Source organism: Pseudopipra pipra, chromosome 6 (genome assembly GCF_036250125.1).
Source record: "Pseudopipra pipra isolate bDixPip1 chromosome 6, bDixPip1.hap1, whole genome shotgun sequence".
Lineage (NCBI taxonomy): Eukaryota > Metazoa > Chordata > Aves > Passeriformes > Pipridae > Pseudopipra > Pseudopipra pipra.
Window position 1 is genome coordinate 1,096,766 of NC_087554.1, and position 26,214 is coordinate 1,122,979.

General features: G+C 44.9%; 2 protein-coding genes and 1 long non-coding RNA gene across 15 annotated transcripts in view; 1 reads left to right on the top strand and 2 right to left on the bottom strand.

Moving 5' to 3' along the window:
* The window catches only part of LOC135416638 (uncharacterized), a 414,600-nt gene that overhangs the window by 63,083 nt on the left and 325,303 nt on the right, over nucleotides 1-26,214 (bottom strand). For 2 of the 13 annotated variants that reach the window (XM_064659923.1, XM_064659922.1), the window contains exons 1-2: nucleotides 7,969-8,128; nucleotides 7,286-7,445 (exon numbers count right to left, since the gene is read on the bottom strand). In XM_064659923.1, coding sequence (XP_064515993.1) covers nucleotides 7,286-7,445; nucleotides 7,969-8,006 — 198 coding nt within the window. In that variant the 5' untranslated portion in view covers nucleotides 8,007-8,128. Of the gene's footprint in view, nucleotides 1-436; nucleotides 569-641; nucleotides 744-867; nucleotides 954-2,743; nucleotides 2,922-3,339; nucleotides 4,505-4,825; nucleotides 4,951-5,482; nucleotides 5,790-5,909; nucleotides 6,019-7,211; nucleotides 7,446-7,732; nucleotides 7,806-7,968 lie in introns of those variants that run through there. The other 11 variants (XR_010431633.1, XR_010431637.1, XR_010431635.1 and 8 more) reach the window with 11 other exon arrangements.
* Nucleotides 16,465-26,214, top strand: part of ANO3 (anoctamin 3) — a 157,380-nt gene continuing 147,630 nt past the window's right edge. Inside the window, exon 1 of the mRNA XM_064656952.1 lies at nucleotides 16,465-16,992. Within this exon, the coding sequence (XP_064513022.1) occupies nucleotides 16,839-16,992 (154 nt within the window). The 5' untranslated portion in view covers nucleotides 16,465-16,838. The remainder of the gene's footprint in view (nucleotides 16,993-26,214) is intronic.
* Nucleotides 19,654-26,214, bottom strand: part of LOC135415349 (uncharacterized) — a 39,136-nt gene continuing 32,575 nt past the window's right edge. The window contains exon 2 of the long non-coding RNA XR_010431096.1: nucleotides 19,654-25,463. This is a non-coding gene — a long non-coding RNA (uncharacterized LOC135415349). The remainder of the gene's footprint in view (nucleotides 25,464-26,214) is intronic.

A 26,214-nucleotide genomic window follows, 5' to 3' on the forward strand; every position in this document is an offset into this window, starting at 1 on the left:
AACAAGAACATACTCAAGGCTGTCTATTAAAAGGATCTACTAGCACTCAAAAGTTATCACTGTCCTTCTGTCAGGGGGAACTCAGCAAACTCGGTTTGCCAAGAGCCTCCAGGAGGATTTCCAGCTTCTGGAGCTCTCTTTTAACCATTTTTCCCATCACTGTAGCTGGGACTATCACCTGCCCTACAGGGGGAACAGCCCACAGAGTTCACTTGCAGGGATGCCATTAACTCAAAGTCCCTTTTCAGGGGGGTCACTGCACACCTTGGCCTTTGTTTGCCCTCCCCACCAAAGAAGCTTCCAACAGTTCTGAGACATCTGGCAGACCCAGAGCTCTCCTCAGGGAAGGCTTCAGCTGCTTAAAGGCTGCCCTTGCACCATCCAGCCAAGGCAGCAAATGCTTACAGGCTGTTGGAAAAGTTGCCCTAAGTCTTACCACACATCCAGAGGGAGCAATCCAGAGTCCAGCCCGTCCCACCATTCCCAGGAAGGCAGTTCAGGGGCTGTCTGGGGCTCAGGGAGGACTCACGGGGCTTCTTTTCTTCCTTCCCCCTCTCCAGATTTTCTCCTGACAAAGCAAAGGTTTCTTGGCTTTCCTTGCTCAAGGAAATGCAGCAAAGGCCATCTTTTCAATCTAATACTGGAAACTACTCCAGGTTGTCATTTCAGGGGGTTCTCTCAGGTCCTGCACTAATCAATCCCCTTGGCCATTGGTTTTCTTGGCAGGTTCTTGCATTCACATTCTACCAGCAAACAAGGAAGAGCAAATTTAGCTGTTCCTGCAACCAATCCAAGCTGGCATTCTGATTTTAAAGGATACTGGCTTGGCCTTACCAGGAGAGATCCCACAGTAGGGGTAATACCTACAGGTTCTGCCCTCTTCCACTCTCCTAGAGTTCCACTGGCCCACACCACAGGAACAACTGCAGCTGCCACTGCAGTCAGGACCTTGCTGCTGACAGGAATTATTCCCTGCACAACAAGAGCTGCTGCTTGGACACATTCAGTTTCAACAATTATAGTTTCAATAGCCCCAGTTTTCAATTCCATTTCTGTCTCAACTTTTCCAATCAAACTCTTCCTAGCAGAGGTTTATGGGAGTATGCAAATAGAGAAACTGAGGATTACCCAATGTTTTCCCAGTTTAATCCTGAAAACACCAATCACCTTAACACTGCCAGTCCTTAATTCTCTTTCATTGTGTTAAGGACGGAGGAAGATGGACCTGTGTCTGACCAGGACATGTGCAAACCAAATGGGGGGGACTGGAACACACACCTTGCACTCCTGCAGCTCTCACCATTACAGTCAAGAGAAAACAGCCAATTGGACCCTCACTGCTCATTTCTTAATCCCAATCCCACACTTCTTTGGCACTTGGAGCACCACTTTTATCACCCAATTACAGCCCATTAGAGAGCTCCATGTCTAGCAGGGACAGGGACCCCTGGGATACTCTCAGCAATGCCTGAATCCATGGCAGGGACCTTGCTTTGAGCTCCCCAGGGCCGGGCACCCCGAGGATCTCCCCGAATAATCCTTTCGGTGCGCGCTGGAGTCCTCGGGGTGCCCCAACCCGGGGGGCACCAACAGCACTGTCCCTCTAGGGGCCCAAGTTGGTCCTAAACTGCAGGGGGATCTTGCCTGTGTCCCAGACTGGTCCGGGGATCTGAGGCCCTTCCCGAGAAAATCTCGGTGCCGGCGTGAAGGGCCAGAGATCCCTTGGAGCCACGGGAGAGCAGGCACAGAGTCCCTCCTGGGGCGGCAATTTTCCTGCCTGAAATCAGCTCTTCAAGGAAATTTCTAAGATTCAGTTGGTAAGTTTTAGAAGCCAGGCATTCCTTGCTTACAACACCCTGCCATGATCCCAGCCCCACGGGTGTCCTGGCAATCAGCTCCCAAAGGGCCCACGGAGGGGTCTCCACTGCAGCTGATGGGAGGGGTCAGCATTACAGGAGGGTTCATTTTCCTTCCCTGCATTCCTATTCCATATTCAGGACCTTTTCCAACACTTATTACCACACACCCCCACCCTTAGAAGGTTTCCAAGGGGCTTCACTGAGGCCCTTCCCAGGTCTGCTCTGTCTGGAGCCCTCAAAGTCCTCAGTGCCTGCCTTAGGAACCTCAACACAACTCACCTGCTTACACAGCAACTTGGTGCTGCTTGGCTGCTGCCTCAGTTCCCTTCTTCCTTCTTTCTTCACCTCCCTTGCTTGGTCCCTTTTCAATCCCTTGGCTCAGCTCTGTGCAGTTTCCTCACCAAAGACACAGGAAAACAAGTGCCAACACTTCAACAATCACTTCACTTTTCAATTGATAAAGCAACACTAAAGAAAAGCTTTTCAGACACTTGGGAAGAGTCCAGCCCACTTTAACCAGTTTGTGGGACTCGTTCCCAGCCTCCTGAGGTTCATTTCCCACCTCACTGGGGGCTGCTGTACAGCTGGTTCTACACACACACACAAGGAGCTGCTGCTCCTGCATTCCAGTCTCCTGGTTCCTCTTGTAACTCCTCCAGCTGTTTGCCCAGCTCTCCAGTGCCCATTCCTTTGCCCACTGCACTTGTTCACAGCCCCAGGGCTCCCAGGGCCACCCTGGGCTCTCCCCTGCCCTGACACTCAGAGCCCTTTCCCAGCCTGTCTCCATCCAGCACTGACCCAGCTGCTGCACCTGCAATTCTCCTGCTCCTGCCCTCCCTCTGCCTGCAAAACACCCCTGCCAGCTCCTGCACCCCACCTCTTACCTCCCAGACAACAGGAGCTGCATCCTCCTGGATCCTCCAGCTGGATGCTGCTGGCTCTGGGCAGCTCCCACCCTTCAGCAGGGGATGCCAAAGGCAGCTCTGGGGACTGTCCCGAGGGCAGGGACACCCACTGTGGGTCACACCAACACTCAGCCAGCTCAGGCCTGGGCTCTTCTGCCTGCAGGGCAGCAAACAGCCAAGCAGGGACACTGGGACACTCCAAGGAAACAGGGACAACAAACTCAGCAGCCTGGCACACCACAGCCCCCAAACCTGCCCAGGCTCCAGCTGCTGCACAGACCTGTGGCCACACAGGACCCAAACCCACCCCCAGCACAGACAACCCTGGGCAGGTCAAGCTGCTCATTCCCAAACACAACCAAACATCCAGTGCCACTGTCTGCCAGCCCCTGCTCCCAGCAATCAATCATCTTTCCCATTTCCTTTCTTTACAGGTCCTTCCATTCACATTCTACTATCAAACCATGATTAGCAAATTTAGCTGTTACTGCAACCAATCCAGCTTGGCTTCCTAATTTTAAAGGATACTTGGTTTGCCTTACCAGGAGAGACTCAGGCTTAGGGGTAACTCTTACAGCTTCTGTCCTTGTCCATTTTCTTGGAAGTCCACTGACCCACACCACAGGAACAACTGCAGCTGCCACTTCAGTCAGGACCTTGCTGCTGACAGGAGTTATTATCCCTCTGTAAACACCAAACTGCTTCAATACAAACAATCCAGTGGACACTACAACTCCTTGGCACTTTCAGTGTAACCAGTGCAAGTCAGTTGCTAAGTTACACAAGCTTTTCTTCTCAAGTTGTAATTAATTAAGATATCAAAACAACAACTGTGAGATAAGAGATACCCCCAATGGTTCTACTTTTAGGGAAACAAAAACCCAAACCCCCATCCCCAGTACTGCAATAGCTCAGGCTCCCAGAAAGGCCCAGGGGCTGTGCTGGGGCTTTTGGCTGCCCTGGAGCACAGGCAGGAACACGATGTCACCACCCCACAGCCACAGCTGAGAACCCAAAGAGCAGCCACACCAGCAGCTCCTGCCAGCCCTGCTGGGCTGGGCCTTGGGGAGGAAGGGCACTGGCCTTTCTTCCTGCCTAGGAGCAAAGAGCCTCCTTGCTGAGCACTTCTCCTGCCAAGGGCATCAGATCAGATGGGAAGTTCATCAACTGTAACTTCTTGCACTGAGCAAGATTCCTCTTCCCTGGACAATCTCTTTCCAGCTGAACTCAGAAGTACACACAAAAGTTCAGGTGTTACCTAAAATTTCATACAAGAACCTCTGAGACTCAATTGATGAGTTTTAGAAGCCAGGCAATCTTTTATTCCTACGCTCTTGAATCATTCCAGCCCGCCAGGAGTCCTGGCAATCAGCTCCCAAAGGGCACACAGAGCTATCTCCACTGCAGCTGATATGGCAGCATTACAGGAGGGTTCATTTTCCTTCCCTGCATTCCTAATCCCTACTCAGGACATTTTCCAACACTCATTACCATACACACCTACCCTTACAAGGTTTCCAAGGGGCTTCACCGAGGGCCTTCCAAGGTCTTCTCTGTCTGGAGCCCTCAAAGTCCTCAGGGCCTGCCTTAGGAACCTCAACACAACTCACCTGCTTACACAGCAACTTGGTGCTGCTTGGCTACTGCCTCACTTCCCTTCTTCCTTCTTTCTTCACCTCCCTTGCTTGGTCCCTCTCAATCCCTTGGCTCAGCTCTGTGCAGTTTCCAGGCTCCATCCCACTGCAAAAAGGATTAGCTCTTGTTACATCTCAACACTCAGATATCATTCCCCCTTTTTTCCTGACACTTGTCGACTAGGCCAGTGTCTCATGATTTAAAGCAGAGTTTGACTCCTCAGTGACAACGACAGCTACAGCCCTGAATCCTAACACAGGCTGAGACACAAACACAGATGGGAACTCTGAAGGATCCACTTTGTGCTGCTCACCAATCAAAAGGAGCTTTCTGAACTCAAGAAGAAGAGACTCAACATCCTTTTTCTGCAACTTTGGCTACTCTAAATGTGATCCACAAGACCTGGAAAGGCCCTTCCCTCTTCACCTGCAGGGCTGGCAGTGCCACCACTGGACACGGCCCCAGTGGCTGGGCAGGAACGGAGGGGCTGGGGCGTCCAATCCATCGGCCCAGGCGGCACCAGGAGTTCCTGCAGTTCCTGAGGGGAGAGCCTCAAAACAACAAAGAATTAGGAAAAGATTCATTTTTAACTTTAATAGGCATATCTCCTGGAATATGGGGACTTTGACAAGGCCTACTGGGGCAACAAGGACACACTCAAGGCTATCTATTCAAAAGATCTACCAGCACTCAAAAGCTATCACTGTCCTTCTTTCAGGGGCAACTCAGGAAACTCTGTTGGCCAAGAGTCTCCAGGAGGATTTCCAGCTTTTGGGGCTCTCTTTTAACTATTTTTCCCATGACTGTAGCTGGGACTATCACCTGCCCTACAGGGAGAACAGCCCACAAAGTTCACTTGCAGGGATGCCATTAACTCAAAGTCGCTTCTCAGGGGGGTCACTGCACACCTTGGCCTTTGTTTGCCCTCCCCACCAAAGAAGCTTCCAACAGTTCTGAAACATCTGGCAGACCCAGAGCTTTCCTCAGGGAATGCTTCAGCTGCTTAAAGGCTGCCCTTGCACCATCTAGACAAGGCAGCAAATGCTTACAGGCTGTTCTTAAAAGCTGGCATAACAGTCTTACCACACATCCAGAGGGAGCAATCCAGAGTCCAGCCCGTCCCACCATTCCCAGCAAGGGAGTTCATGGGCTGTCTGGGGCTCAGGGAGAAGTCAGGGGGCTTCTCTTCTTTCTTTCCCCTTTCCAGATTTTCTCCTGCCAAAGCAAAGGTTTCTTGGCTTTCCTTGCTCAAGCAGATGCAGCAAAGGCCATCTTTGCAATCTAATACTGGAATCTGCTCGAGGTTGACACTTACAGGGGTTCTCTCAGGTCCTGCACTCATCAATCATCTTGGCCATTGCTTTTCTTGGCAGGTTCTTGCATTCACGTCCTACAAGCAAACCAGGATGAGCCAATTTAGCTGTTCCTGCAACCAATCCAAGCTGCCATTCTGATTTTAAAGGATACTGGCTTTGCCTTACCCAGATAGATCCCATATCAGGGGTAATACCTACAGGTTCTGCCCTCTTCCACTCTCCTAGAGTTCCACTGGCCCACACCACAGGAACAACTGCAGCTGCCACTTCAGTCAGGACCTTGCTGCTGACAGGAGTTATTCCCTGCACAACAAGAGCTGCTGCTTGGACACATTTAGTCACAGGAATTACAGTTTCAATAGCCCCAGTTTTCCATTTCATTTCTGCCTCAACTTTTCCACTCTATCTCTTCCTAGCACAGGTTTGGGTGAGTTTGGCAAAGAGACAAACTGAAGAACTCCCCAATGTTTTCCCAATTTAACCCCTGTCACACCAATCACCTTAACACTGCCAGTCCTTAATTCTCCCTCTATTGGGTTAAGGACTGAGGAAGTTGGACCTGTGTCTGACCAGGAGATCTGCAAACCAAATGCTGGGGACTGGAACACACACCTGGCACTCCTGCAGCTCTTATCCTTATATTCAAGAGAAAACAGCCAATTGGACCCTCACTGCTCATTTCTTAATCCCAATCCCACACTTCTTTGGCACTTGGAGCACCACTTTTATCACCCAATTACAGCCCATTAGAGAGCTCCAGGTCTAGCAGGGACAGGGACCCCTGGGATACTCTCAGCAATGCCTGAATCCATTGCAGGGACCTTGCTTTGAGCTCCCCAGGGCCGGGCACCCCGAGGATCTCCCCGAATAATCCTTTCGGTGCGCGCTGGAGTCCTCGGGGTGCCCCAACCCGGGGGCACCAACAGCACTGTCCCTCCAGGGGGCCCAATTTGGTCTCAAGCTTGCCAGGGACAGCCCAAAAGGCATTTCAAGAGGCCTTCTTTGGAAGCCACCAATGGGTTCGGGGAGGAAGCCACAAGAAGGCCTCATTTCTAAAGGCAGGGGGATCTTGCCTGTGTCCCAGACTGGTCCGGGGATCTGAGGCCCTTCCCAAGAAAATCTCGGTGCCGGCGTGAAGGGCCAGAGATCCCTTGGAGCCACGGGAGAGCAGGCACAGAGTCCCTCCTGGGGGGGCAATTTTCCTGTCTGAAATCAGCTCTTCAAAGAAGCTTCTAAGACTCAATTGGTGAGGTTTAGAAGCCAGGCATTCCTACACACTATGAGATATTTTAAAAGCTTACTGAGTGAAAAAACATACAGCTTTTATCAGTGACATCTGATCTCAAACAGACAGCTCCTTTCTCCTTTCAGTACAAAATTATTTTCATGGAATCATTTAATAGGAAGTGCCCAGGAACCCCAGACTGTGCTTTCCAGAACAGAAAATAAACAGAAGGAAGGAGCTTTGCACGAGTGTAACATACTCCAGAACACACCTGACTTTAGTTTTACTCTTGATGTTCAAATAGAGCAGAAGACAAAAACTCCAGCAGGAGAGCTGGCACATTACCCATGGTACCCTGAAAGTCCACCTTAAGAGAGCTGGAGAAAAATCGCAGTTGTGCGAGTCCCTTGTGCCTGCAGATGGCTGGGGATCCTCTCCATCCACCTCGTGCTCTCCCAACAGCAGAAAGGGTGACCTCAGGGACACGGTGGCACTTGACATCCTGCTGAGAGAGCAAGGAAACCTTCAGCATAAAGGGGAGTTGGAATCTAAAACTTCCTTCCCTGGGAGCTTTGTGAAGTCTGCAACCAAGAGGGGGAAAACTTGCATCTCCTTTGGTGCAGGTGTCAACAGAGGCCAACAGAGCTTTCACTTTTTTCAGACAACTGTGCCCCTTTTGGCTCCCTGGCAGCTCCAATGGCACCAGAAGCCCCTTCCTGCACACCCACGGGTGTCACACACAGGCACCCACACACCTTTGCTCCAGCCCACACGTGGCCAACATTTCCTCACCCTGGACATCCCAAGGGCAGTAGTTTTGCTAGAGAGCACAGCAACCCCCCTGTCCTCACAAACCGCCTCCCTGCAAAAAAAGGAATCATTTCTCCTGGACACTCCTCCCACAGTCAAGGGCTTTTCAAATGTGCTCAGGGTCCCTCCCAGCTTCTGCCTGTCCTTGCATTCAAAGGCATGTGCATGTTTCAACAGCAAACCCAGCTCCTCCCTGGCAGTACAAGCCCTGCTCTCACCTGGACAGACTCCCGGGCTCGGCACAGCTGTGGCTCATGGAGCAGCTTCCCAAGGCCCTTCTCTCTCCCAGCAGGAAGCACAACTCGCCTCCACTGCCCAGCACCAGGGGAAACCACGAGCCAGGCTGCAAACTGACACAGAACGAGCAAAAAGCATTAATGCAGCAACAAAAAACCAAATTAAAGCAGTCTTTGCCTCGTAACCCTGCACGGGGAAAGGGCTTGGAATTCCAAAGCAAAACTTGAGACACCAGAGAGCACCAGCCCCGCAGTCCTGCCACGGCTCCCCCAGGCTCACCCGGCAGGGAAGGGGTTTACCCGGTCCCCGCTGCCCAGCACAAGGCGCCCTAAACGCTCCCCGGTCCATAACCCATTGGCCAAGGCGCCCTCCCCTCCGCAGCCCGGGCAGCAGCAGGGCCGCGCCCTCAGCCCTCACACACAACCGACCGCACCCGCCCCGCCGGCCCTTTATACCGCGGGCCGCCAGCGCTGCCCAATCAGCGCTCGAGCGCCGCCGCCCAATCCCAGCCCGCCTGGCCCTGCGGCCCCGCCCCGCCCGCTCAGCCGAGGGAGATCGGGAATTGGGGACAGGAACCTGCTGCTGGGGGAGACAGCCTGGAGATGGAATTGCACACGGGCACCTGAAGCCCAGGCGATTTGCTTGCCTTGACAAGGCCCTGTCACAGGAAATCTTGCTCCCAGTCACAGGAAATCTCTGTTTCCCTGCCCATCCCTGGAGACAGGTGGCCCCTAACATCCCCGGCAATCAGGAAGCACAGGCTGGAGGAGCTGGCAGGACCCAGTGGCCGTGTGTGCTGTGTGACACCGTGTCCTGCAGCCCCACGGACCTGCACAGCAGGGACAGGTCCTGGCAGCGTTTCAGTGCCGAGGCCAAAGCTGGGGCTCAGGGACAGCTGGGGCACGTGGCAGCTCTGGGAATCTCTGCCATGGATGGCTGGGCATTCCAGGACTGCCTGCTGGGCAAAGGAGCTTCTCTGCAGACTGTGGAACCAACAGGTCTCATGGACTGTAGGAAGCCAGAACTGCTGCAGGACTGGAGAGGAATCTGGGTCAGAAGAGACAGTTCAAGGTCTCTAAGTCTGACCTCCTGCTCAGGCCACAGTCACCAATGGGATCGGACCGGGCTGCTCAGGGAGGGATCCAGTCATGTTTTGAAACATTCCACGGATGGGGATACAACAACCTCCCCAGGCAACCCGTTCCATGAGCGACTGTCCTGACAAAATACCTCCCCTCCTATGCGGTTGGAAACAACAGCTGGGCTGGCAGGAGCAGAACCTCCCTGCTGGGCCATTCCCCAGCAGCCCAAGTGCCCTGCACAGGGCTTGGTGCGGAGGCCTGGGCGGCTCGTTCCTCCAGCTGGGCATTTTAGGAGCTGCCCTTGCCCCGTCACTGCCAAGTCCCTCTGGCAGTGGTGCAGCTCCTCAGCTGGAGTGCCTCTGAGGGACCCCCGGCCACGTTTCCCAGCAGCTGAAGGAAGGGAGGGTCACCCCCCAAGCTGGGCTGCCTTTCTCTCGCTGCCTTTTCCCCACCTTTACACTGCAGTGACAAGAGCTGCACTTTCCCAGGGAACAGGGCAGGGACAGGGGAGAGCAGCAGGCAGGAACCCCCTTCTTTTCTGCAGGCCAATGACTAACTGTGTGTGAAGGGACAGTGACTCTGGTACCAACTGCACCTCTCACTTCTTGTCACAAATCGATCTGAGGCACTTGTCAGGTCAATACCTGCCCTTTTCAGGAGCACCAGGCTTGTGTTCAGTGTCCTCATTGTAGCCCACGAATCCCTCTAGGTGTTAAATCAGCCTCTCTGTCCTGATTCTTCTAATGAAGAATTAGCATTTAATGAGAGATACAAATTATCCTGAGAGGGTCTATGTTACAAGCTCAGTTTGGCAGTGTTGCTCTCCTGGAAAGTGTGGAACAGTGACTGTCAGTTCTCCTTATGCTGCTCTTAAACACCATCCCTACATTCCCAGGAGAACTCTGGAGGGAGAGACAGAGAGTTTAGAACATGAAACCTTGGCATCGCAATTGTTATTTCTAAGGATGTGTTTCTATCTGATACAGTTGTTGGGGTGATTACTCTGGAGAGTGTTTTGTACCTCAGGCAGTAAGTCCGGTGTATCAGCCTCCTCGTGAGCAGGAACCAGCAGGTTCCCCAAAGGAATGTTATGTCAGACTCTGTCAAACACAGCACGGAGGTGAGCAGGAGTGGTGCTTGTGCACAGCTGAAGTGAAGCCCACTTGGATTCGGACTGCTCTGGGAGATCTTTGTTGAAATGGGTATTTCTGCACAGCTTCTTGTGCCATGTTGAATTTAGAGATGAGCTGATAAAGGCAGTGACACTGTTCTGTCATCACTGAGCTTTTGAGGATTTCCAAGCCCTTACTCTTAAGTCCAGGGGCTCGTTGCCGGGGGTCCGTGCTCGGGGGTTTGTTCCCGGGGCTCGTTGCCGGGTCCCGCCCGTGCCCGCTGCGGGTCCTGGCCGGTGCCGCCTCTCGCCCGGCAGGCGGAGTGGGGGCCCCGCGGCGGGAGTACCGAGGTGGGATTGGGGCTGGGACCCCCCCAGGGAACGGGACACGGTCCCGCTCGGGCCGGGGGAGCCGGGGCTGTGCCGCGGCACGGGAGAGCGGTGACCCCGGTGGGCACGGCCGGGACTGCAGCCCCGGGGCGCGACCCAAAAGCGGGGGATGGACCCCAAACCAATGCTGGGATGAGAGAGTGTGTCGTGGGTGGCCATAACCACTTGTCCCTCCCGCAGTCCTCGGCCCTGTCGGTCAAGTCCTGCAGTGCGGACTCGCCGTTCCCGGTAGCCGGAGAGGGCTCCCATCCCCGGGCAGCCCTAACGCCCCTAAATCCCGCAGCTCCTGCTCCCGATCCCGGGGTGCCGGGTCTCCTCGTCCCGCCCCTGCCGCAGGTATCTGTACGAGTACGGCAGCAGCTACAGCCAGGCGCCTCTGCCTGTGCTCCTGGGCTCCACCAGGACCTTCCTCTCCATGGTCTCCACCTGCTGCATCTCCCCTGCACCCACCGCCTGCTTCCTGAAGGAGGTGACACCCCTGGCACCAGTGGGCTCATCTCCGTGCTGCTCCTTGGCAATCCAGGCGAACCAAGGATGCCTGCTTCCAAATTGCCAGCCACTCCCCCATACCACCACAGTGATCCTCAGATCTCAATTCAATCAGACAAGACTCGACACATAAGGAGCGAAAATGGACATGAACTCTCCCATAAATGCATAAAGCTACTTTATTTTCAGGATACATTTAATTTTAAAAAATATAAATGCTAAAATATCTCATCATCTTCATCTTTTGATTCCATAAAGGTCACAATAGAAAGCTTCATAAAACTGTAAAATACTATAATGTTATAAGGAATTTCATGGTTTATATTACTGGAAAAAAAAAATCACTTTAAAGATATTTGAAACGTTTTCCGCTTTTTTCCTTTTTGTTCCACCATCCTGATCCACTTCATTTCATCCCAAGTTTTCATTCTCTCCTCCAAAGCAAATACAGACTTAGGAGAATTAAAAACGATAATAAAAGTAGCTGCAAGTGCTGTTGATTCAAAATAAAAACACAAATAACAAAGGTGTATCAGCAGGCCAGAGGCTGGTGGCCACCGTGTTCCCGGAGCTGGGACAAAGCTGGCTGTGGCTGGTGGCCGTCGGGGTCCCACCGGGAGCTGGGACCTTGGATTTGTGAGGGGAAGGTCGTTGTTGACGGCCGACTCTGATCTCAGAGGGCTTTGGGTCAGCCTCCACACCTATTCCCTGAAGCACCCACCCAGGCTTTTCCTACGAAATACCCAACTTGGATTGAGCTGCTCCTCTTCAGACCTTTTCCCATGTCTCTCCAGCCTTTTCAGAGCAGGTTTCAGCTGCGTTCCTGTGACACACAACACAGCTTTCATGGAAACGGAAGCGAAGACCCCTTGAGAGTGAGCGGGGGATGAACGGAGGTGACGGCTCCATCGTGGGAACAGATGCTCAAATTTGGCACTTAAGGTCTCAGCACCATCAGAAAACCCTCTTGACTTCACCAACAGGAACTTTGGTTTCACAAGGACCAAGGGCAGCACATGCCCTTCCTCTGCAGTGGGGTTGTCTCCATCAGGGAATTCACCTGGACAGCTCGGGGGTTCTTTCTTCTTATTTTAATATTTGGATGAAGCTTTTAGTGTGCTCCCTCATGTCCTGGTGAAACCCAGTTTCCCAAAGGCTTATTTAGATGCACACAGCAGTATAAACATGCTACAGAGAGAAAATACTCCTCTGAGGGCAGTGACACTGGCAGCTGGAGCTGTATAAAGCCAAGAGCCCTTCTCCCCAGCCAAGCAAGCCTGCAACCTTTGGCTCTCAGGTGGATTTGGTGGGCCAGCCTGGGCACTCCCGACCAGCAAGAGCTTTGTGTCCTGGCCCCTTTTCTGTGGGAGGAATCTTCGTCCGTACGCCATTTGGGCAGTGGCACTGGCAGCTGGAGCTGCCAAAAGCCAAGAGCCCTTCTCCCCAGCCAAGCAAGCCTGCAACCTTTGGCTCTCAGGTGGATTTGGTGGGCCAGCCTGGGCACTCCCCGGGCAGCAAGAGCTTTCTGTCCTGGCACCTTTTTTTCTGGGAGGAATCTTTGTCCGGATTCGATTTTGGCAGTTAGTGCGGTGCTTGATTTATTTTGCTGTCTTCATATCGAAAGGATCATCAACCTAGAACAAATGTGTCAGGAGAAGTTGAATTTGGAGAAGCAAGTGTGTGAATTACAGGGGAATTGCTGTGTTGAAATTGACTATGAAGGGACAGGTTGGGCACTTTCGAAATACGAGCAGAAGAGGCGGCTTTTTGAGTACACCAAGGTAAATATGGAAAGTGATGGGGTCAAGTCAATCGTAAACAAGGGCATGTTGTGATTGCAGAGGCAGGGATAGGTTGTGATCCTGAAGAATGAGATGGAGATATTTGGGATTCAGCTTATTGAGATCATAGTTTGGAGGGTGAAGTATTTTCTGAAGCAAAGCCTATAATAGGAGGGCAATTGGAAGGTGACCCTCATGGTTATCCCATTAGGCCTGATGTCGCTGAGGATTTCACTCAACATGAAATTAATGATATTGTGGATAGATTTAAACAAAAGCCAGGGGAGTCTTTGATCTCCTGGGTAGTTAGGCTGGGATTAGATTAGACTCGGCAGACAGTAAGAAGTTTGTCATGTTACGTTCCACTTTCCAAGGTACAGGGCGAGAGGCTCATTTGTTGACTGTAGTGGTGGAAGGTTGTAACAGAAAATTCCCCCTGGAAGGGCAGTGGCCCTGGTTCACTTCACGGGATTGTAATCAGGGTGTTAAGGAGGAAGGAACGAAGAGCTGTTTTTATTGGGGATGCAGACACCTTGCTACAAAATGCATTGTCAGCTCCAATTGGAAATAGGATTATTAAGACTGCTCCACACATGCATATAAAAGTGGGATTATGAGTTTACTGATAAATGAATCAGGAAAGCCCATAGGAGAAGTCATAGAAAAAAATCCAGCAGTTAAGAGATTTGAGGGAATGGGGACCCAAACCAAGTGGGAGAGGTAATAACAGGAATGGTGATGTGAAAGAGAATGGAGTCTCTCCAAAGGAAATATTTGCTGCCTTGTTGGAAGATGGGATGGCCCGTGATAAGATTGATGGGCTCCCCACTAAAGAGATGTGGAGATTACATGGGCAGGTGGGTTGAACAAACCTGCTCACCAAGTGAAGAATTGAAGCTCAGGCCAAAAAGGTGACAGGAGGGATGGAGCAATTCGACCTCCTGCTCCCTCCGTGAGCCCCGAAAGGACCGAGCACTTGGCAATGGAGGGCCCCCCGTTGGTGAGTCAGTGGTTCCGGGGGCCAGGAGGGCATGGGATCAGGATGCTGAGCCCTGTCCAGGGCTAGGGGTTAAAATGTTGGAGCAATTGACAGAATTAAAACCCGAATGGGATGCAGGCCAAGCTCCAGCACAAGGATGGGCAAGAAAAGACCATTGTCCTCATGTGGAGCTTCAAATTTGTTGGAAAAATAGATCTCGTCCAATGGTTAAGGCCCCTGTTGATGCTGGAGTGGAGACCTCTTGAATTTGTGTAGCCCTAATTTGATTACAGGATGAGGTGGCAAACAGCTGGAAGTGGTACAGACAAAAACTGAGCTGAAAATTGTCAATCTGCCAAAGCAAACTTATTCAGTGATCATAAGTCCTGTCCCTGAGTATGTAACTGGAATTGATATTTTAAAAGTGCTGGCTTTACACTTACCTGATGGTAAGTATCAGTTTGGACATATATATTTCAAATAAAACCATTAACAGTAGCAGAAACGCTCCCATACTGAGAAATGAAGGAGGGAGCTTTAGCACCTTATCAAGCAACTCCAGACACTGCAGGATTAGATTTGTATGGTTTGCAAAGGTACAGACTGGAACATCTGCCATTGATACTGGTATTGAAACGTGTTCCTTCTGGCTATTTTGGTTTGATAGCCCCAAGGTCCAGTTTAGCAATTAAAGGCATTCAATAATCAGAGTGATTGATTCAAATTATAATGGGGAAATTAAGGTGATTTTTGTTAAATAGAAGAGATCAAGACATTTTAATTAAGCCACAAGACCAGATTGCCCAAATGTTAATTTTGCCAGTGTTGAAAACAAAAATAAGGGGGAGGCTCCACAAACAGCTACAGTTGGAGGGAACCAACGGTTTGGATCTACCAACTAAGTGTATTGTGGAGCTAAAGTCTGGGTCCAAAAACTCAATGGTCCACCCAAGGCAGCTGAAATCATTGCCACTGGAACAGATAATATGGTATCAGGGATTAAATCCAGACAAGGAAATGGGAATATGATCCTGCAAATAAATTTGAATTGAGGGTATGATATTGTCATGTTTTAGTTCTATATTTTAGAGAACTTATGGATCCTGGCCATCCTCGTATGCCTTATGGTCCCTTTGGGTGACCTGTTACCCCGGGAAGTTCCCTGGAAAAGGTAAAAGGGTTGGATGACTTAATTCCATTTTGGGATACATAAGGGCAGGTGCCTGAAGCAGCAGCTGTGCTGTGTTCTGCCTGTGGTCACTGAGGGTGTGATATTTCTTTTCTCTTCTCCCTTTCTTGGTGTAAGCCATGCTGGGTTTGCCTTCCAAATGACGCATTTGTTTGTTTTCCCTGTTATATAACCATTTCTAAAGTTTTATTGAGTGTTGTGACACTTTTGCCAAGCTTTTTCATGACCCTCATATGCATGAATTGAAGTGAAATGAAAACAAGACAACTGCCACATATTTCTGGCCTCTCCTGTGTTTGATTTTTTTTTTTCAGTCCTATTTCCATGTTTCTCTACTTAATAGTACTAGTCCTTTTACCTGAGTTCCTTGCTGTGATCATAATCTATCTAGAAATTAGCTCTTCGAGAAGTATCCCACTGGTAAACTGATTTCTTTTTTTTTTTTTTTTTAATATAAATGGGCCCTGTTTGAGGATATGTTTCAAGTGCAAAGACCATGGGATCTCCACCTGCTCCCTGCCTGCATTGATGTTGTTGAGGATACCACCATCAGTTTAAACCTGACTCATGTTAGCCAGGACAACCCTCAGAATTCACTTGTTTTCAAGCTGAGTTCAGGGATTTTGGATGTGTCCTGTTGGTGCAGGACAAGGGACTGTTTAGTAAAAGCTGCGTGGTTATACAGATTTTTGGGGCTTTTTTTGCATTATTTAGTCCTCTTTCCCACTGTGCAAAGAGAAGATAAGAAAGGGATAGTGAACTAATAGCTGAGAAATCGCATATCACCTTTTCTCTAGCTCAGGCTTGGCAAGTTTTCTCCTATGGTCTGTTTTAATGAATAATTTATTCTTTATGACCTCTGCTGTTCTTAAAGGAATTTCCTTTAAGTTGGCTCTTCCAAGCCTCCCAAGCCGGGGTGCCCGCCGCGAGCATCCCCTGCAGCTCCTCGAACTTCCCAGCGTCGCCAGTGGGTGACTCCCTTGGCACTGCTTAGAATACTCGGAGGTCTGCTGGGAGACGGATCGTTTCCTCGTCTTGAGTTCTGCTGAGGTTTAGTTGCATTTAAGGAAATAAAAATAATAATAGTAAAAAAAAAAAAGCTTAAAAAACTAAACCACTTTCCTTAATATCACCTGTTCTTAATATTTTCCTAGAAAGAAACGTTTTAGACTCCAGGATCTAAAATAACAAATGGAGAAACTGAGAACCTTTTCTTACTTGTTTTCAAGGAATGCTGTAGTTCTGGTAATTTATCTTGCTGCACACGTCCCAGTCAATGACCCGAGCATTCACTAAGGAAACGTAGCTGTGGCACAAGCAACAGGGCACAGCTGCCAAGCTGGACTGGGATGCACTTGATCCCACGGGTATTATTTAGCTCCTCCCAGATGGACCAGTAGGGAACAGAACATGAATTAGACTCTTGAAACAAAGTTAGCAAGTCCACAACTTAGCAGGCATACAAATGCCTCTGCTTATCCTTGCTGTTTTTGTAGCAGCTACACAGAGATGTCATAATGTTGTTATCACTGCAAGAACAGAAGAACTTTTTAAAGTACCAGCTTTCTTCTTTAGAGAAGAGCTGCAATATTTATCAAACAGTGCAGAGCTGGAAGAGCAACTTTGTGGAAATACAGTTTCTCAGTCACTGATTTAAAAAAACCAGAAACATTTTGCACTGTTACATTTCGTGGATTTTTATTTTATTTTTTTTTTATTTTGTGATAGGAAATTATTTACGGACTGCAAGTTTGAGGAACCTGAACTTAAAAGTGTCTTCTTCATTTGTTCAGTTTTGCTTTTAATTTGAGATCTGCTGAAACTATCACAATGTCAGCTGTGGTAATTGAACTGGATAAGATTTCTTCAGATGAGATTGAGAGCAAAAAGTATTCCAAGCCAGATTTTAAGGAATGCAAATTCAGTGAATCATGTGCTGATCATCATGGTTTTCAACTTCACTGTTCATGTTCTGCTCCAGCTGGTAAGCATGCATTTATGTAACCTATGTCTTCAAATCTCTGTCTAGTTACTCATGTAACTTGTTGCAAGTAAACTGTAAGACCCAACAAGAAAACATAAGATTTTCTGCTGTCACATGCATGCAATATATGAACTAATTTTTACTTCAGATAATGGGTAGAACATGTGTTTGTTTAAAAAAAAAAATAAATCAGTGTCTCCTGAACCCTCTAGCCCATGGGATACTGCCAGAAAAAAAATCCAGGAGAGACAGGCATTACCTGAAGATGAGCTTTTGTGTAAGTCAGAGCAGCCCCAGCTGTTTCTCTGATGTGAGACTTGGCAAAGTGTGTCCATAAGCTGTGCTCTTTAGTGCTTGGCACTGTGGCTCTTCTACTGTTTTATTCTGGGTTTTTATCACATCAGGGTTTGTAAAGAGGTAACTGCATGTTGCTTGGTTTTATTTCATGGCAGGTGTTATGTATAGATACAATAGCTCCACAAAAATTGATTTTTGTGAGCATCATGAAACTTTAAGTTCTCCAAAAATGTCATATTCATGAAAAATACAGAATGTAGCTGTCTTGGATTGTCTAATATAACTAAGGGGACACATCTGCAGTTATTCAATGGGATCTCTGTTAATCCCTTTAAGTCTTCTTAAGTATTGGATGGTTACTCCCCTCAGAAATACCTTCTGAGGGTGGCAACTCTGATTTCTGTATTTTGACTTCCACAACCCCAAAGGAATAATTTGATTTTGATCATGTTTCTACTTGCTTATGGCCCTTGGAACAAAGCACAGACAAGACAAATGGAGAATATCTGAGTGTGATTGACACTTTATCCTGTGACAGGACAACCAACCTGCAGTGGAAGTCTGCACCTTTCAAGCTGGCTAAAGTATATGAATATATGAATAAAACTAATATTTTTAATCCTGCAACAAATGTTTGGAACATTTTTCACTTAAAAATTCAGTTCTTACACATTAAAATAGCCAAATGTTTGGGATGTTTCTTTTGCAAGGAAAGCAGTTGACTTGTACACTCCATAATGGAAATTTTCTAATTTCACTTCCTATAAAACTTTCAGTAAATTTTGTAAGACAGAATTTTCTCAGTAGATGCACTTTTGAAAGTTTCTCTTGCATGTCAGCAGATTTGCAAGGTCAGAAATCAGGTGCCTGTCTGTTCCCCTGGGAATGGATAACATAACTTTTAAAACACCTCTCCTACCCCATAGAAGTGTCATTCAAGAATTTATGCATGTGCTAGGTGATTTGCTCTGCTATGTTCCCTAAATATCAAAGTAACCTTTTCAGTCTACCTGGTTGATCAAGAATAAAATGAACTTTCAGCAGGAGCAGCATGTTTGTGGAACTAAACCATTCAGAGTTCTGCCCAAAGGAGATAATAGAAACCCAAATCTCCTTGCTCAGATTTTTCCATTCAGAAAAACAATAATTTTATTTTGAAAATAATTTTTTCTTTTATTTTTTGCAAACTCTCTTGAAGCAGAAACAATGCTAGCAAACATCTCTGACAAATACTTTGTCGGAGTTTGAAGATTTCCTTGGTTTATGTTTTTGCATCATGGGAAGAATCAAATAAATGCTGATACATTGTCTTAGTGTTTTGGGGTTTTTTTATGAACGATCATCATTTGCTTCTAAAATTTTCTTTGACATATGTATTTTACCAGTCTTTTAGCAAGCCCTGTGTAGTTTCCAGTGTTGTGCTGTGTTGGCTGAAATCTGAATGGAGCATTGTCAACAAATCTTATTTGGTATCCACATGTCTTTTCCTAAAAGGAACTCCTACTTGCTCAGCCATGGCAGTTGATAAAAATAAACAGATTGTGGTTATAGTACAGTAACAGATCCTATTTCTTTGAGCAGACTATTTCCCAACAATGCTATTTCACAGGCAAAAGAAAAAATTCAAGCTATGGAAATTAACTGAACTTTTGCTCTTAGAATTTAATTTCGGGTTTCTTTGTTTGTTTTTTGTTGGTTTTTTGTTTGTTTGTTTGTGGGTTTTTTGTTTTGTTTTTGTTTTTGTTTTTCAAATAGTAATAACAGTATGAAAATCTTTAGTGAAACCAGCATCCTACATCAGGGTGCTGTCCTGAGGTTTGCTGGTGTTGGCTTCTCTGCCCCACAGGAATCCACCTCTACAATTGCAACCTTGGGAATCCTACATTTAGGCTCAATTAATTTTAAATTTTCAATTTTTTTTTCTTTAAAAGAATTTAATGGACTCACCTAAAATTATTTGTATCACCAAAAATGATAGTAGAAGGTACATAAGCTATGAAAACATGAAGCACTCAGTGTTAACCTACAGAAAAGCCACGAAAGAGAACACATCCTTTTTCTTCTGTTCAATTTGCTGTTCACAATACTGTTTCTTTTGAGAGGTTTATTGTTTAAAATGTATTATATTGTGCTTGTAATATAATTTTTTTGGTACATAAAGCAGAGAATTCAGTGTAGAGAGATTTCACTTAATAAACACTATTCATGTAGTTATGAGTGCCACTGATGTGTAAATTTTAAACATATGACCTAACATATAACCAACTATAGAAAAGTGAACACTCTGAAAAAGTAAAATGGTATCCTGAAATACACTCTGATGTTCTCAGAATGAAAAGTGGAAATGCTGCTGGGACAGAAAAGTATTAACCATACATTTATTTTGCACCTGCTTTAACCCAAGCCCATTGCAATAAGATGTAGATGTTACTTTCCTACATATCTCTTTTAAAAGGAGAAACAATATAATTATAAATAAGATTAACTTTCTGTATCTCCGTTATCAATTCTGATGCAAGTACCAATCCCTGAGGCGTATTGTTTGGGCATCTGCACATATGTCAAAATGCACTGCAGAGAAATAATACTAGAATAAGAACTGCAGCGTTGGTAAGTTAATATTCTGCGTAGAGAGTGCAGAATTTTTTTCTTTGTGGACCATTACTGAAATCTTTAGGGATTTATCACTTGCAGAATAATATTGAGATATCGGTTTAAGAGATGAGATGCATGGCTAAGGTTGGTCGATGAATGTCCCAGGAACAGATCAGTGACCGGTGTTGGCTTCCATAACACTTGGATTACCTGGACTCTGGGTGAAAGTTTGAATGGAGCAGTGATACTTTAGACATAGCAGATTGGTATGTCTAAACGTGGGATTGGTAAGTTTTTAGAGGTGCCAAGCAATCTTTAAGAAAATCAAGCTGATTTTGATTTCTAAGCCACTTAAAGGAAGAATTTTTAATACAATGTATAGCATGAATGCCAGTGTCACAGCCACAGCAGTTTGTCTTCACCAGTGGAAAACAGGCTGTTCACAGTATAGAAATGTAGAACCATTTCTCAGCTGTATTGGCCAGAGTAGAGTTTTCTCCAGGACCTGGTGTATTTGCTATTCAGAATTCTCAGAGGCAGCAAAACTCATATGAATATTGCAGATGTAAATATTTGTGCAGATTTAAAGCTTATTATCTCTGATATATGCTATTCTACTTCATCTCTTGTTGGTCTGGAAATGACTGAAAACATTCAACCTACAATAATGATCTTTCTCTCTTAGTCTTTGTTTTATGACTGTAAGACAAATCATACTCACATAACTTCTCCTACATGTTCCTAGAGATGGTTTTGTTCTAGTAACTCTTGATCAAGGATAAAGAAACTTCTTAAAAATATATATTAAAAGAAAAAAAAAAACCAAACTATGAGCCATAAGTAAGGTATAGCATAACCAGTATTGGTTGAGTCTGAGTGCAACACTCAAACTGTCCTGAGATGAGACATATGAAAAATCACATGGGTTTGACTCTGTGACTTCTGGTAGAATGGTACAAAGCTAGAAAAACAATTATTACTTGCCTTTTATGGAGTTCTTTTACTGATGAGATTTTGGGGGCATCTTTTGTGGTGCTTGCAGGTGGAGAGAAATGGGGAAGAACATATTTTTTCATATAGGGATGGAGACTGGGACTCAAATTTATGACATGTGTCCTTGGTCTTTAGTACTGGCAAGGGTCGTTTTTTTTTGCTACCCAGCCTAAAGATGTACTATGAGCTGCACTGGAAGATCTGTCTCTCTTTGGCATTACTCTCTGTAGCAAAATTTCATTAATAATACACAAAATGAGCCTGTAGCTAATGAATAATTCAGAGTTTGCAGAGAGGCCTAAAATACTGAGGCATTCACCTCTGCCCCCGGAGGTCATGACTTCTATGCTCGCATGGCTTGGATAAATGGAAACGAAACTGAATATAGAAATTTAATTTTTCCAGAAGCATCATTCCTCTTCTGTGCTCTTCCTTCATCTAATGAGTTACTTACTTTCAATGGAGAGTGGGGTAGGTCATCTAACTCTGAGTAACGACACTAATGATTTATAATAGTGGATATTATTCCCCAAAGTACCTCGGTAGCTATAGAAGTATGTCTACATAAAGAATATGCTGAACTCACAGGCACTGCCAAAACTTTCTTTGATTTGAAATCTGAAGTCAATACTTACAAAGCAGATGAGTGCAGACTTGGTAACAAAGGTCAAAAAAGAGGAGCAAGAGTGAAGTCTGAGCAGTCTTCCTATAGTACAGTATATCTTATACTTGCAAAGCCTGAATACAGCAATTAAATGCTTGTATCTTAGCTGTTAGAAGTGGGTCTGCATGCTTAAGTCCTTTTTATTTGAATAGGGAGCATAAATTGATAAACAGGTCTCCAGTATATTAGAGGATGCAAGATTGACTCAGTGTGGATGGGGAAGTCTCTGAGTTATTTCAGGTTTCTTAAATTTTAAATCTTGAGTTATGTGTCTATATGGAATTGTAACAACATGTTTCTAAAAAAACAAGTCTAAAGTGAACCTTATAAGTAGAATGGACTGATGGCCATGTATCAATAACTTTGGTAAATAAAGGATGTTCTTGTGCTTGTATCTCATCTTTGAACACAGACTTTACTAGAAATTCTGATGGCTGTGTCTGGACAATATGCAACGAGAAAACAAATGATGTTATTTAGTAATTTGTATATAAGTTACTGCTTGCAGTGTTAGAAACCCCAAGTATGGGTTGTTTTGTTATTACACTGACAAAAACATGTAGAAACTCTATGAGGCTGTATAGACCTGTGCAGTATTTGTATCAGTATTGTAACATGATCTACCAATCTGATTTAGAAAGCAAAACCAAACAATAAATAAACAACAAGAACTTCCTGAAAACACAAGTATAGTAAAATTTAGAAGGGACATCATGGGAGAGAATTATATAGTTATTTATGCAGGCAGCAGAATGTTATAAATACAAAGAGTTTTGAGTGGTGCTGGAGGACACAAGTGTGTTTTTCCAGAAGTACATGGTGAGAAAGCATTTGGCTGTCTTTTAGTCTCAATCCTAAAATGTGCCATTTTGCTGGTAAAATAATGAATTGGTGGTGGAATCTTGAGGAATTATGTATTTATGTGTGCAAAAGCATTAGCAGTCATTTCGATCTCTCTCATTTTTGCACTCTCGCCTTGGGGGGGATGAAAGGGGGGCAATCTCATGAGCCACTACAATTAGGTCAAAACTATCTGACTGTACAGTTTTTACAATCAAGTAGCCTCAGGTTTTTGTTTTAGAGGTTTGAACATTTAAGATTATTATTTCAAAAATGCATATGCTCTTTGGTGTATCAAAATGAAATAGATAGCACTTCCAAATAGCATCCTGTATCATAAATCTTTCAAGTAAGCAATAAGTCTTCCTTATTTTTCTGCTGTATTTGTGTTTTGTGCTGTAATGCCATGGGCTTTATGTAAATTCACATTGTAGTCAGATGCTAATATTAATTATTTTAAAATGTTGCTAACAAGAAAGGTAGTAAACTGTTCTAGAAAATAAATTCTCAGATTTTTCTGCAAAATTTTCTTCTGGTAGGTACATCAAATACCATTTTGCTTAATTTGTTTTTGTCCCCTTCTTTTCCTGCTCTGATAAGGAATAACAGACCAGTCATATTGTGCATGGTACTGGGACAGTGAATAAGAGGTTAAAACTGATTTTTGCTTTCCCTACTTGGGCGTTGAGAAAGAAATTCATGAAGTGACTAAAATAACTTGAGTCAGTCCACACTTCAAGTTTTTCTTGTCTCATCTTGGTACATCTTTGCCTTTTATATTCCAAAGATTCTGATTTTGACACTCCAAAGCTTCTCCTACCTATTTTTCCATTCATAAGTTTTCAACTCTGAAAGAAGAGTTTATAAAATACTCAAGGAGAACACCCTTGTAGAGGTATTAGTTTACTCAGTCTTTCCTTTATCCCAACAACATTGTGCTGGACAAAGCAACTAATATTCAGTGAACCAACATCAAAATCTCTTGTTGCTATGCTCCGAATTCCTGCTGAGTTTTTTTTTGCCTAAGGAGGAGACATAAAACGTCTGCATGCTTTTTCTTCCAGAATCCTGACTAAGACAAGCTTTGTTAGTGTAGCTTTAAAGAGACAAATATTAATGAATAGAAGTTCTTGCCCTATGGGATTTGGCAAGCCAAAATGTATGTTTGTTTTTTCACTCAGTGGCATTTTGACAGACTAAACACTGGATTATGGCCAATCTTTCAGAAAGGCAACTTCTGAAGTACATCAAAGTATATTCACCTGCGGGTTTCCTAAAAAGGACTGTCTTGAAAAATGCACAAACTCTGGAAGTTGCCTCCGATAAAATAAATGACAATGGAAAGAAAAGATGAATTTTGCTAGGACAGTTGAGCTGGGTGCTCATTGTGGCTCTATGGAATGCCTGGTATGAGGTGCCAATTGTTGCGGCTCACTTCTATTGACAAAACTTGGTGTTATTTTAGAAGTAAAACAGTAGTAAAAATAGAAAGTATATTCTGGGATAGCACTGTCAAAACCAGACAAAAACTGGAGTCGCTTAAGGCTAAGGAACTTTGTGTCTCTGTATATTTATGCCCTCTTTTTATTTTTGTTTATAAAGACTCAAGGAGAACATAAATCTTCCAAATTCAAGGATGATCAGAGTAAGTTGAATGAAGTTTATTCTAAATGTTGACATCTTATTTTTCTTGAGGGTGACTTGTCCTTGTCCTCTGACTAATTTAACTAAATGATGTAACAAATGCTGAGGGGTTTATATCTTTTTCCTTCTTTTCTGGAAGAACACAGTTTTCACGCAGGATATGATTGGCTTGTTCATTTACCTCAGGAAGGAAGTAGTGAGGACCACTCAAAGAAGTACAAAAAGGTTTTGTTTATTTATAGACATCTTGTCATCCTCAAAACTCACAGTGTATTTTTGGCATGTCCTCTTTGTTAATAGTGTTTGTTACAGTGAAACTAAATGTGGTAACTGTTATTTTTATAAAACCTTGTTTCCCAATGTTCTACTTTTGATTTCAATGTACTTTTCTTCTGAAGTCCTTTGCTTTGCTGGGAAAAACAAAACACAGATGATTTGGGAGATCTGGGAGGGAACTGTTATGCTTTTCTGTCCTTTATAGATTTATTGAAATTGCCATACTGAGTCAGGTCAAAATCACTTGTTTGATATCCTGTTTTGGCAACAATCAGTATCTGATATTTCAAAGGAAAAGAAAACAGGAAAGCATGTTGTTGCTCATGTTTCCAGTACCTCCTCAAGGATATCCTACAACTTGATACAACTAAGCAGCACTGAAGTCCTGCAAGAGTTACTGCACTCAGCTTGAGAAAAGTGAATCTTCAGTTACACAAATGCAGAGTTTAGTCCCTTGAGACATGTTCCCATACCACTGCCTTTAGCTAATTCCAACCTGGGGTAAAGGGTGCAAAATGAGTCTAAAAGAAAAAGATTCTCTAGAACTCATCATCTTATGATTTTCTCTGGAAACCCTAATAACTGATGCTAGGAATTTGATTCCTAATCTTGCATTCACATTTTGGCACTAATGTTGATTCCTTGCTTTCTGTGTAGCTCATACATTTCAAAGTTTCGCAAGGTCTGTTATTCTCATTCTGCTTCATGACCAGATAATATTCTTCTCTGCCTTTTGTTTTTGTTTTACTTGAAACAATCTTCCTCTCTAACCTTTTTCCTGACCTTTGCACAAAAGTAATTTTTCTTGTCTCTTTATCAACACTTTTAGTCTCATCTCACTTGGGACTTTTCACTTCCCATTACATGTCCACTTTTTGGTTTCTTAGTGTCAATTTTCTCACTCATTCCTTTGCATCTCTCACTTTTGGAGTGATAATTATTCCGAAGTATAATATATTTTAAACATGCATCTTCAGTTCCTTTCTTAAAACTAATGGCTTAATTTTCAGGTGCTTTCAGTACCTTAATGTTTCTTTTAATTTTGACTTGTTTCTCATTTTGTGACTGTAACTTTCTCTGGTGATGCAAATGGCATGATCCTGTCGGCATTAATTATTTCCACTTTTTTCATACTTTCCTTTTCGATCTTAGTCTTCTTTCTCTAAAAAAAAAAAAAAAAAAAAAAGAGTAGAAAATCTCTTCTTTTTATAAAAAGAAATCTGCAAAACTGCATCTATATACATTCTGTGAAGAAGAGAACAAAAATAAGGAAAGGAGTTTGACGTTGATATTTCTAGACAATTTTTTTTTTGTGCAGTTAACAAAACCGCACCAGGATCTGATATGTGTGCCATCTATGCAAATTTGAATGTCTCCAGTAATGAAGAATTTTATCTGTTAATATTTAAACAATCATTTTAAAAAAAATTACCTGTGAGGAGATTGAGCAACTTCAATGAAAATGAATTAAGCATCAGAGCTCCTTCTCATTTTGCACAGCTATGGGTCCATTTCTGGAAAAATAGGTCCCAACTGATGTGCCCAAGAGCATGAGGGAGCTGGTGAGCAATAATCTCTCTAAGGCTGCTTGTGGATTTTTAAAAAGATAAGCAGTGAATGTATTTTTCAATATCCTCCTAATTATATTATTAATTTGATGCATCTTATAAAGCTTACTGGATGTAATTGAGCAAGAATAAAACATAACACTTTCTACTTCTGGACAGGAATGATACTTTTAAAGTGTTAGAAATGCCTTTTCATAAAATGGCAATGTGTCCTGCTGCTGTTAAAGCTGAAAATAGAATTCACAGAATTACACCTGTTTTCTTCAGCTGGGAGGTTTACCTTGAACTCGTAACACAGACATACATAATTTTTAATTTTGTAGGATATCGCCCCAGGGACATTCA